General features: G+C 43.8%; 1 protein-coding gene and 1 long non-coding RNA gene across 2 annotated transcripts in view; one reads left to right on the top strand and one right to left on the bottom strand.

Moving 5' to 3' along the window:
• LOC126920272 (iroquois-class homeodomain protein IRX-6-like) overlaps window positions 1–10,576 on the bottom strand; it is a 34,764-nt gene extending 24,188 nt beyond the window's left edge. The window contains exon 1 of the mRNA XM_050730387.1: window positions 7,265–10,576. Coding sequence (XP_050586344.1) covers window positions 7,265–7,303 — 39 coding nt within the window. The 5' untranslated portion in view covers window positions 7,304–10,576. The remainder of the gene's footprint in view (window positions 1–7,264) is intronic.
• Window positions 9,294–12,775, top strand: LOC126920476 (uncharacterized). The gene is made up of 2 exons (XR_007711973.1): window positions 9,294–9,385; window positions 11,158–12,775. It is a non-coding gene; the product is annotated as an uncharacterized LOC126920476 (long non-coding RNA).
• The last annotated feature ends 714 nt before the right edge of the window (window positions 12,776–13,489 follow it).

Raw genomic sequence — 13,489 nt, 5'->3', positions numbered from 1 at the left:
ATCTAAATGTATGCCTCGATAAGGAAATTTTCTTTTATTTACTTGTATAGTGTAGGTTTACCCTGCGAAAGGTGTTGATTTTTTATCTTCGAGATATAGTTATACGTTTATTAATAATACTAGTTACAATTTCTTAATACATTGTTAGATATTCTTTGTTTGTGTATAAGTTTCTTCAACGATGACGAAGAAGAAATGATATTAGGTAGACTACATATTATAACAATCTCTTTGTCTTCACCTTACTTCTGAAGACAATTCCGCGTTTTTTAAGAAAAATATGGAAACACTATTCCAAAAGAGATACACAGTCTGCACCTAAATGTCTCTAACAACATCAATTACCAGGAAATCTACTCTGCTCTCGAGAGTGAGTTTCGCGTACTTCGACTAACAACCACGTGGCCATTCCACCATACAAGTTGCTAGCTGGCAAGGGAAAAAATTCGTCCCAACACGAATTGGAACTGACTGCAATGTTCGCGGACTGCTAAGGGTTAAACGATCTCGGAATACAGAGAGACAGACAGGGAAACCGCTGAAACAGGAAAGTCACGGGACACCGAATTCGTAATGGTTCGTTTACAAGCAGCCCCGCGGAATTTATTGCACTGCACGCGATACACACAAACACATACGCAGAGATCGGTGGTCGCGAACCAATGATTTATACCGTGAGAAAGATTAGGCATTCGCGACTGAACCCTTCTTTCGCGCGGGTACCACTACCGTTACACGCGCGTGGAAAACGTGTGCTCACGTCTCTGCTTGGATAAAATAGCAACGACTCCTGTAACGACAATTTCAATAAATTATCCAGCTGCCGCGCGCGCGAACGATCAGAGATCTCCGGCGCGTCTCGCCTTCCCTCGAACGCTTCGAACACCGATTACACACCGATCTTTCTACCTCAGAACTTAGCATTCTCTCTCTTTGGCTTCCGTAGAATCTGCATCGACGTCTCCCATCCCCGAGCAACGAGAAATCCATGGAACGACGTTTCTCTCAGTAAAAACTGATCGAACATTTGCGTCCTCACGGTAGGAGGATCCCATTGTTCGAGGGACGTTCTTAGATCGGGAAGATTCTGCCGGTGGATTTTCAACGGTAACAGGGTTACTCTGGTAAGGATGTTTCATTATAGGTAGGTTTCTGCGGTTCATTCGACCGAATTATTTTAGAGTAACGTCGATGCTGTGATGGGGTTTTTTGTTTTCGAGAGATAAAGTTAGAATGAAGAGAAGTACGAGAGGCTTCGATATTGATGGACTCACACAAAGTTGGGGAAGGGATTGGTGTTTTCGTATCCGGGAATCATTAAGTTGTCAAGACTCTATCCTTCATGGGCGAAGTTTGTAAGTGGGGCTAGTCTTCACGACGGGAAGAGAATGTTTTTGAGATTAAATGCAGAGACACACAGTTAGAAATATATAATCTCTCTGTTTCGTTCGTAAGATTTCCACTGAACGCTTTCTTTGTACGACGAATGGTATGTTTAGTTTTCCTCGAATCTTTCAATCACTATGGAAAAAAGAAATATATACAAATATCGCTATATTTAATATATGCTTTTTTATGCGATACAAGTTATTCCAGCTAAAACGAGATAAAGTGTATAAGTAACATTAACCTCGTACGTATTACTCGAATCATAACCGTGCGTGTTTGATCCGCGAAGGTTTGATTCTCGACTTCTTATCTGCCGATTCTACGTAGCAGTATCGACAGCAGCGGAATCGAAGCGGAAGAAAGAGGCTAGCAGATTTCATAAGACTAATCGCAAACGATAAAGCCTGGCTGATTTATCGGCGACGACAATTGGACCGCTATGTCGAAATGTAACTGGAGCGCCGGAAGTCTCAGGCGCATGGTGACCGTCAACCAGCAACAATGTTCCTGTCACAACGCCGCGCGCACGGCTCCTTGCACGCGTTCAACACACGCAGCTCTATATATGCGATTGTATGCGTGTAACTGCAACGGACACCGTGCATTTATTCCAAAGGAGATCAGGGTAGGGGTGTGACAGGGGGCTGTTAGTTAGAAAGACGGTCGCGAAACTCGGGCTGAATGAATTCGAAGAAAGAAAGAACGATTAAGAAAAAAGATAGAAGAGGAAGAAAAAAGAGAATTTAAAGGCGAAGAAAATAAAAGACGGTGGCTAAAAAGAGAACTAAATAAAAGAAAGGTGAAAAGAGGAAAGTTGGTGGCAAGAGAGTGGCAAGAGAGAAAAAAGAAGGGAAGAAAGTAAAAGAAAAACGGGTGCAAAACGCGTGAGAGCGTGTGCTCGAATGAATGAATAGAAGAATCCGTGGAAAGGAGAGAAAAAGGAGGGCAGAAGTGGGTGGGAGAGAGAAAGGGGTAACATAGATCGGAAGGAACAAGAGACAGGACTTGAAAGAAAGGAAAAGAGAGGAAAGAGAGAAGAACGACCATGCGAGAGTGAATGAATGCAATGAGGCAACAGAGAAGCACCAAGAGACGGAGAAAAGAAGCGAAAGAGCAAGGAAGAGAGGAGAAGGAGAGCGCGAACGTGCAAGAGAGTGAGGGCGGAGGATCTGAGTCAGCTCGATTGGATCGAGTAGCGTCGAGTCAGCGAGCGAAACAGCGCTAACTGCCGGGCGCAAACTACTACCGGAGATCGTATCTATATAGCAACGTATCGTGCCGCGGCACATCGCGCTGCCAACTTGCAATAATATGGCCATTCATAATTTTTACGCGACCAGCGTCATTCAGGAATTCTAGTCGCGACCACTTCGTGATCGTCGTCCATCGTCATACGCTCTGCCCCTGCGGAACCGCATTCCGGTAGAAGCTGGAAACGCGGCCGAATTTTCTTCCTTCGCCACTCGCCACCACCCCGCGCTTCGATATCACGCGGATTACGCAGGCCTCGCAATTCCACGAATTCCACGGCAACTCGATTTATGATTCGAGTCGTGGAGAAGGGCGGTCACGAGGGGCGGCCACAAAGGTAATTTCGTGGCGAGCTTGCGCTATAATCGCGCTCAACGCTTTTTGTAGTTTCGTCTACAAACGTGGACTATTACTACTATCACGAATGTCGAAGACATTGTATGTCTGCTACAAAGATACGGAAAGCATATGGAATTTTAGAAGGACGGATACTGATAAGAACAGATAGAGGCCTGCCAAAAAAGGAATGTACATGCCGCAAAGCTATATTTACGTAAATCCTGGACATATGTTCAGCTTGATATGTAAAAACCAAATGGAAAGTATGAAGGTAAACGTGTATAGAATGATTCATACTTACATATGGAATGTTATGTGTTATATGATTAGTGTTAAGGTAATATTTACACCTTAATGTACATAGAAATGTTGCCTTCAGATTATCTTATTTAAGAAAGTCTATAGCACCTTTTCTGCTAATTTTAATTTTCAACGCCCATAAGCAAACAAGATAACCTTCGATCAAAAGCTGTTCACATTAAAAGTTATTTCAACTTTATATCATACTTGCAATCTTTGCTTATCTCAAAATCGAAATCGTTCGCGATATGAAGAAATACAAAAATACACTCGTTCGGTCTTGATCTTGTCTGGAGTTATTTCGCTTTTGATACGTCCAGAGACAAAAATACACGACGGATTTAAGAAAAAGTGATACGACTGACGGAAAGGATGGAAGTATCGTTACTTCAATTAGATTTAGTGACACAGATTAGCGATATGAATTCATCACGTTCTAAATTTAATGCACGGTCGTCGTTGCCGCGCGATCTTCATTCTTCGAGGGTGAACCGCTCAGTGTTTTTCAGGCCAAAATTAAAGCCCGTTGCCATACCGAGGACATTCCTTTTTCTCGCCGTAAACACTAAACACGTTGCACTCATACGAGAACAAACGTGAAACATGTTCGTTGTCGTGAATGCTTCCTAATAAGTATTCCACCAGAGGTTTCAATGGAAGAAATCTAATCGAAATGATGGTGTAAGGATAAGTAAGAATACGAAGTGATTTCTATCGTGATGAAGAAATTAAAATTGAACAGTTCAGTATGATTTCGTCGAGACGAGTATCACCGGTTGAAAATTAAGAAAATACTCAACGATAGCCGATGTTGAACACACCTGAATGTAGTTTGCAGTTATTAACGATCAGTTTACACGCTTCGCGTGTTGCACGTACTTACAGCTTGCAATTTCTTCGACGGGCGCAACGACTCGTTACGTCATCGACGTAGCGCAAATGTCAACCGATACGAAGCTGATATATCCACAATAAGAGAGCTAACTACAATTAACATCTTATTGTTTATTAGACGAGCAGATCACGAAAAAAAAAAGAAGAATATAGGAGATAAAAGGACAAAACCTGGCTTCATGAACGACGGAATATAAATGCAGCTTATCGTTAATTTTTACCTAGGCTGTGACATAATTATGATAAAATGTCGCACACGCTCTTCGAGAAAGTGGCGTTTGATGATTCAACGGCTTTCTCTTTCTCTCTAATTATTATGGTATAACAAATGATGTACGCTAAACGACGCTATGATTAACTTGTAAAGATGACGGGCAACAGGAATCGGAAAGAAAAGTATGTCAACGATAAAACAACAACTGTGACTAAAGTGCTTGCTTGTTTATTTAACTGTGTTATAAGTGGAGTAATACTCATAGATAATAAACCATTAATTTTTATCGGCACTTAAACAATGTGATACGCAAACGATTCCACTATATGCTTCGTGCCTTGTTTACAGAAGGCATATCGATTGCTATTTTGAATTGTTGGTCACGTGAAAAATTGCTACCTTTCAAACACGTTATTTTAGTCTACTAGACAAAGCGTGTCCGGTAGAAACACGGTTAACCACTTTCGTCTACAAAGTAGTAGTATAATAATTTTGTACGAACCCGCGAAGATGATTAAGCTTTTTAAATGTTATGTAATAAACTAATTTATTCAAAAAATACAAATGTACAGAAAAAGTATATTTTAAGCATGTAGACAAAATTTCTAACTTCTAACAATTTCTAAAAATTCTTAAACTTAAACACGATTTCCAGTACACAATTGTAAGACTATAAGAACATTTCTTATATTCTATAAATTATGTAGAAGTAATAACATATTTTAAGGAACGTTAATGATGAAAAATGGAGCGTTCGAATCGTCATTTCAAAGATGCGTTGTAGCCATACCAACAGCGTAGATATCGTGGCAAAAAGGTCGTTCATGGTAAAAAGCTCGTTCATGGTAAGACGAGATAATTATTCTAGCCGGGCGCAAGCTCTTCGATCATTTCGGAACGTTGCTTTAGGCGTGGCAACACATGTTCTCAGCTCGGCGCTATGCACAGTGCATAGGTATGCAACGTACACCTATATGCAACATGTCAGGACACGTGGTACCGAATCTCTCAGGCTTGCCAACGGCTATCCATTTTCGCAACGAACAAGATCCCACGCTACAAATTATCCGTTGCGGTCATGCAACCGAAATGAATCGGTGCGGCGACTAATTGTTAGGCTTTCGACTTGAAATTTTTATGGATAACTCATTTACACTGATATAGTTGGACGACATAAACAAGTTGGAAAATTGTAAACGCGTGATATATCATACATGCCACGTATGAAGTTTGTATGTTTCGCAGGGTGTCATTTTATGACAGCGCCATCTCTAAATCTCATGTTTTATCCATAATACCTATATGTATATAGATTTTGTAATTTCGAAGTTAATAAGATATAACGATTAATCTAAATGGTAATTTTTAAAAGCTTATAACGTCTTTAATCTATGTAATCAATTCAGGTGGACGAGATTAAATTTAACTGAATATATTAAGAAATTGCTCTCGTGGCACACAAAATTCGAGCGCCATATTACAATAAAATTTCAGCAGCGCCACCACTAAATTATGTTCTCTATGATATTCAATTCGCTTGTTAATTCCTCCTATTTTATATCTTCAAAACTCCTATAACGTAACGTTATTATAATATTATTACTGTAATATTAGTTCTAAAAGTATTTCATACACTAATGGCTACAGAAATCATAACAAGCCATTTTTAGTATACGACAAACACATTAAATACATCGGGGAAATCCCAAAGATTAAAGAAGTTGAAAATATATCACGTGCAATTTCGTTAATAGCCTCTTCCAACGAAATCAAGCAACAGTCGTAACTCGGGGGAACGAAGAAAGCAGCTTCCTCGACAGCTCGTAAAAGCGCATCCGCAACGGCAGGGACGATATCCGCTTTCGCGGTGAATAGTCAACAGCATAAACGATTCATTCGCTGGTTAGCTTGGCATATGCGAAGTCACACACGAGAAGGAACAGATAGTCACAAATAGGTGAGGCTTTTGACCGTTGAATACATTTGACTTTCAAACGGTTGAAATTATATCCGGATTCGTACATCTACCGACCGAACGACAACTACGTATCATGGTAGTTCTAGAAATGTGTACATTGCGTTTCTTCCGATATCGAACGTTTAACGTTGAAATATGCACGCACTTGTCACGGATATTTCAATATCAAGTTTTGTTTCCCCAGTTATCGTAGTCACATGTGGATACAGCTAATGTTTTTTTTTTATTTTGCTCTTGTATAAGACCATTTTTTCCAAGACCAAGGAAGTTGATTCTAAGTCTTTCATTGCTCAGAACTTTATGAACAAAAAGGTACTTGAGGTAAATTATGCTGAATTTAAACATATACATAACATAACGACTGGATATAATGAGCTTCCTTTTTCTGTTGTAAGAGAACCTTCAAACATGATAGAAGCAAAAAGATTCTTTTAATAGTTTCATGATAAAACGATTAGATGTGAATGACGTCACAGATAACGAAAGAAATCTGTTGTTCCCTGTTTTTTAACATAATGCGCATGAATAAAGGGATAGATAAACATGTTTTGATCAGTTTGTCTAGCATCTATCTTTCCTATTATAACGCTATAACGTATAAATATGCAAATTCCTGTGTGTACACTTTGTATTCCTAGTTTTATAAGACTCGTTTGCTCGATTAAATCAAAACTTGATACAGTTTCCTCGAACGATATCGACAATGAGGCAACGAAGTTCACAAATCAGATGATTGAGTTCAGTTACAACGCGCTGATTGATGTCATCGAAAGACATCGATTTGAAAGTACATCCATCACTATCGTAATCGTGTCACTCGACGCAATCGCAAAACTATCCTGGTAAACGATAGATTTCGAATCAAAAAAGCGAATAAGCACGTAAAGTGGAGGACTCACCTGTAGATTTGGTGATCCTCGAAAAGAGAACTGTGACATGATGTGTCGGCCACTCAGGGCCGTGATGGTCGGGCGCCGCTACGCGATCATCCTTTCAGACTGTGGCATCTGTTGCAGTCTCACCAAGTCACTCGAAACAAATATCACTTTTGCTTTTTTTTCCTCCGTGTATCCCTTCTTAATTTCTTTCTTTTCACCACGTGGCACGCGACGAGAAAGAAATAGAGTTGTACAAATATAGTCACAAATGACAAAACAGCGTAAAAAGCGGAGAGAAATTTTTCACTATAGATACGTAACTCGCGCGTGTTTTATTGCACTGTCTAGTACCAAACTGTACTCAACCCTGAAAGCGGTCTTCAGTCGTATACACTCGCACTGTCACAGACGCAGGCACCAGAGAGGCAGGGACCAGTTTTCCGAGCTTCGACCGCAACGCAGTCGTGTAGATGACACTGTTGGTTTCGGGACTCGTTCACGACTAGCACAGACCGATGACAACCGTAAGTCAACGAGAACAGTTCACACTAGCCACCGTGTACGATCGAGATCGAAAAATAAGGATCGTTTTGTCCAGGTAATAGAGACGATGTTTCGCGAGCAGAAAACGGTAAACCATAAACTAATTACAACAGTATTAACACGGAACTTGAATGCGGGTATTATACGCGCCGGTGGATGATTCGCTCGTGTAGCTAACTCACGTCGTTGATCCGATCGACGCGCCAGCTATGATCGGTCGCGACTATCCTCCGAATCGTCGTTTCTTTTCGACGGAATCCAGTCCTCCGCTCAGCGGTTAGGAAGGCGGAGGTACATAAGTGTGAGTGCGAAGAAGAAAACGTGATATAGAAAGAGAGGAAATGAGAAAGCGAGACGGAATAGAGGGAGGAGCGAGCGAGAGGAAGCGCTAGAGGGACGGACAAGAGGCGAAACGAGAGATAGAGAGGGAGAGAGTGGTAGGTCGAGAACTCGAGCGATGGTGACGGAGAGACGTTCGTGAAAAAGGAAAGGTGAGGTTCGACTTGTTCGCGCACACCGCTCTCCTTTTTTTCTTCTCTTGCTCGTAGAATACGTCCACACGGCGGATTGTTTCGCACCCCGTGTAATGACGTTACGGAACAGCTCGTATTTTCTTTTTTTTTCTTTTTTTTTTTTTTTGTTAATCGAAAATTCGTCGATACGAATTTTCTTAACTCACAGATTGTACAGTACCACGAAATCCATGCGTGCACTCTAAACAAGTAACTACAAACTGGCGCGGCTCACACGTGTATAATGCCCCGGCACTTCTGTCTTCTCCTCTGCGTGATCCGCGTGCGTGTGCGTCTACACGCGTGTGTATGTATATGTTTTCACTGTTTAGAGGGGGTACAAGGAGGGCGCGTGTCCATGCGACGACTCTTCCCTCTCTCCTTTCGAACTTGGCGGAAACTTCTTTTGCGCGCGCTACAAAGGATAATGATTCGATCAAGGATAAGTATCTCGATTATCCGTTGAGTTCAATCCACACGCGCACTTTTTTAAATCGGCACTGACATCTGATTTTGATCGGTAATCACCGAAAACGTAAATAGGTGATGGTAAATCCAGCGGTGGTTTATACGTAGCGCGTTTGTCGAAGGAGCGAACAACGCAATCGAAATCCGTAAGTTCTGGTATCCTCGTTCCCCGAGATGACGGTTGATCGCGGTGTAGGAGGAGGCGGCGGTACAGTGACGGTGGCGCTGGCGATAACGATGGTAGTGTGCCGATGGTGGTGGTGGTAGTGACGAGAAACGGTCGGCTCGACAGTGGTGGTGGCAGAGTCGTCGCCGTAGTTCTTTTCCTTCCATGGAAAGGGGGACGATTTTTGCGAGATGGTTTGCCCTCGGTGAGACGGGTGGGAGGGTCCAGGCCGGCACGCCGCGCGGTGTAGTGGGGGAGCTGGTGCCACCTCTGCTGGTGGCTGATGATGCCACTACCGGCACCTCGAACCCACGCGAATTCGTACCGCACTCTACTAGTAGGCCGAGTGTTCTGTGTACTTCTCTTCTCTCCGAGTCAGGTCGGCATCTTCGTAGATCGGGCACGGAGCCGTACACCAGCGGTTAGCGTCGGCAAACGCGACAATAAAATATGGTGAGTCGCCCGTGGGGCCAGCTAACGCGCTCCCTGCCTACCCCCTCTCACTTCGTTACCCGTTCTTCCCTCTCTTTCTCTCCTTTTCCTCTTTCTGTTTCTCGGTCTCTCTCTTTCTCAACACGTTCCGATCTCTTCTTCTCCCTCGATCGTACCCTCCTCGTCCCTCGTGACGCCCCACCGTCGCCGCTTTCTTCCCTCTTCGTTCGGCTTTCGTTTTGTGGAGGGGATGGGTGCTCGAGTCAGAGGGGGCGCAACCGGCCGAGATGCTGCCGTTGCCACCGTGTTGGGCTCTGGTGGGGTCAAGGGAGAGGTAGATTGCGTTAGGAGGGGCGAGAAGAGGAGGCAGAAACTACACGACAATTTTAGTTCGATAGATCCTGAAGTTTAGCCTCGGCGGCGCTGCTTTACTTGCCGCTGACTTCTTCCCGGTAGTTTGTTCGCTGCCCTCTCTCCCGTTGCTGTTCGCTTCTCCACCTCTTTCTTGGACACGACCGCACACTCTGACGTTTCCCCACCACCACCACTACCACTACGATATTCCCACTCTATTTCTTTCTCTTTCTCTCTCTTCTCCTTCACCGCGGCGATCGTCAACTACTTGGTGTCCCCTCGCTACACCACTGGCCCCCACCTCCTGAGATCCTTCCTCTTGCTCCACACACAACGCGACACTTGACTACACAACTTTTCTCTCTTTCTGTCCAACTTTGACTTCGCGTTTGCTTTTCACTTCGATCCAACACCGTCGCGACGTCTCTCTCGCTCGACACTTATACAGTGAAAGGCACGATCACCAGCTGACGAACGTATTACACGAGCACGTTTACGCGGTATAAACGCGTACCGGCAGTTTAATGCGCCGATGATGCGTGGATGTCCCATCGCGCGTTTCACCACCAATTCTCATCGGTTTTAGAAAGTCCTGCGATGACAAACGACGCGCTCGCTATTGATCCTCGAGATTTCAAATTCTTTTCACGTAGCCACGGTTGAATTTAAAAACTGATTCACGTCGAACGACAAGTTCGGTCGACTATCGCCAACCGAATCGGGCGATTGGTCCGTGGCCGTTGTACGCGAGTGCGGCAACGTGCCGATGATCACTAACAATATACAAGTTGACAACGGCGAGCGACGGATACGATGACGACAACGACGACTTCGGCCGTGGCATCGCGAAAGTGTGTTTTGCGCAGTTCTTTCAAGGGAACTCGCCTCCTCGCGCTTACTTGTCGCCCTCCTGGCGCGACCGCCGATCAAAGGGGCGGGTAGGGGCGGCTGTAGGTGGTGGATCGCGAGCACAGAGGTTGCGGGGGAGGACATTCGCTAGAACGGGTGGGGACAGTCGAAGGGGCCGATGTGGTTCGCGGGGTGGGTAAAAAGGTGCACTGACATTTTTCGCCGGCCGGCAGATTGCCGATATACACACCTACCTACGAGAGTACCTGCCAGCGAAGATATTTTTGTCGTTTCGTGGTGAAACTCACACGCTCGCGCTTACCCCTCTCGCTTAAACGAATCTCTGTAGTGGTGTTCGACGGTGCATAGGAGAAAGAGAGAGAGAGAGGAAACTGGATAAATCGTCCCCTTCCACACTTCTTTCGTCTCCCCTCTAATACACCGCGGTGGGTGCGGAGCTCGGCTTTTTTCCCCTCCGTGGGCGCGGACTAACCTTGCCCCGCCTTTATCACCTTTCCCTACCCCCTCTATATTCGAAGCTACTCGTACTACCACCAAATCGTGCCACTGCCTTTCTCATCACCCCGCAGTGTGCGCAGCACGTTGAGCTACTACTTCGCGCTCTTGCTCGCCACGGCGACGTCGACGGAGGAACACATTGCGGGACAGAGAGATTCCGCAAGCTGGAGCGAGATAGAAGCATACGGTGAGGCACACCGAGACGTGAAACATTAGTGTACCGTTTGTTAACACCGCGGTCTACACATAGCCGCGCGCAACTCTCACTCCTCTCCTCATGGTTCCTCCGTACCCTTCTACCGGTGACTTCAAGAGGCCGCTACTATGCGTATACGCTTTGTAAGCTCGTGTGCAAGTGTATGAGTCAATATACGCGAGTGTCATTCCAGTGTGTGTCGTAGAAGGTATGCTCCTGCTCAAGGGATTTTCTCTCTTTGTTTTACACGCAAGTCTTCCACTCCCGTCTCTCTCTCCCGCTCTTTGACTCCACCTTAAACTCCCCTTGCCTGATCAGTTTCTATCCCTACAACGGTGACTTTCCGAGAATGCGACACCGAATTTGTCGACGGCACAGAACGTCGACGTTCCGCTACGACTACGCCCAAGCTAAGCCGCTGACCGATGTCGTCGCACATCGATTTTGGATTTCCCGTCTCTGTGCGTGTGTTACGAGGATCAACCGTGCGTCTTCGGAATCGGGAATTAAGGAGCCAACAGGGAGTAATAGTGGCTTTGTATCGTGCTCCTCTCGCCATACCCTATACAAGTTACCGATAAATCGAATTACCGATGTAGCCGCCAGTGTCACGAAATTCTCGGCAAAGGACCGTTTTTAAATCGTGTGTTATCACTGCATCACCATTGACTAATAAACCTTGAATTATTTATCGCGCGACCACCGTAAATCATATCTTTTGAAAAATTCTGTCGCATCTCATTGTTTATACAACGTTTTCCTATTCTTTTCGCGTGTGTCAATTCGTAAGCGGAATATCGATTACAAAATGGAATTAATCGTAATGGAGCAATTTGTAGCGAGTCAATCTACAAACGGTGGTATACCGTTGGGGGTGTTTTATTATGACTGTGCGCACTATAGGTGTCTCCGCGCTTTGAATTACTAATGCCGTGGATCAACCAACACGTTTAGCTGTAGTGAGATGAGACAGTTAACTGTAGCGCGAGACAAGGCATTAACATGTTAATGCGTCCTACTCTATAGTCTATAGTCTAGCACAGTACGTACATGCAATTCATGTTAAATGCATTGGCCCTACGCATTGTTACGCTTCAACTAATGATTCGCATTTTGCCGTGAATTTGAATGTAAATGAAAGGAAAGATGATACGGTTTAACGTTACATATACACATACCACCTTATGCAGAATGGACTCGTGGCGTTTTGAAGAGTTGTGTGTTTGTAAAGCTTGTATAAGTGTGTTAATAAATTATGGAAGAAATAATTAAAATAATGTATAAAAATCCTATTTTCTGATGCGACGCACGCTAACATCCCGCATTTACATAAGTCATTCATATTTATTATATGTAATATACATTTTCTTATCGTAATTAAATTCTTCCAAGATATTATTAAATAATTTATGCAGAGCTAAAAATAAAAATACGAACTGTTAATCAGATTGTGTAAGAAAAGCACATTATACGATTGTAACAATACATTTAAACATAGTTATCATGTTCTTTATCACGGGATTTCCCTAGAATACGAGAACATAGGTTAAGATAACGTACGGTAAGCGATACACGCTGTAATAAAGATTCTTAAATGAAGCCCGTAAGTTCAGGCATACAATAACTATTATATGCAAGCGTACGTCTTCTTTATCTGTTATTTTGAAAATGCATAAAAACTGTCACGACTACGGTCTATAATTACAGATCATGCACGATACGAGGAGCACACGTAATGCCTAGTGAAAGTTCATCCGATGTATAGATTCAACCGTCCGCTGAATCCACAATTATTCGCACGATACATGTTGCAACCACGTTTGAAACGTTTATCTAATATATCCAAACGTTGCAATTCCTCTAAATTACCCTCAAAGCTTATCTGATTCGACAACGCGCGCGTGCCACACGTAATTCGATTTGCTCGTGTTCTATACGATTCCTTCGATAACACCGTGTATGGCAATATCCTCATGCATTTGCGTTGTTTCAAGCGTCAAAGCCAGTGGCTAAAATCTAGATTCAACGCGAGTTTCGAATCGACACCTGGACGTTTCGTTTGTCGTCGCCATCGATGTTGAATTTCCAGTAACTCACCAACGTCTCTCCAGTTGACATCGTACTGTCGCTGTCGAACTCATTGCATGCAAGCAAGTTTCATAGCAACTCGAAGACGGTACTATCGAATCAATTGCGGTGTTTTCTTG

The sequence above is a fragment of the Bombus affinis genome, chromosome 1 (genome assembly GCF_024516045.1).
Source record: "Bombus affinis isolate iyBomAffi1 chromosome 1, iyBomAffi1.2, whole genome shotgun sequence".
In the NCBI taxonomy this organism is placed as follows: Eukaryota; Metazoa; Arthropoda; class Insecta; order Hymenoptera; family Apidae; genus Bombus; species Bombus affinis.
This window is presented reverse-complemented; position numbering and strand designations above follow the sequence as displayed.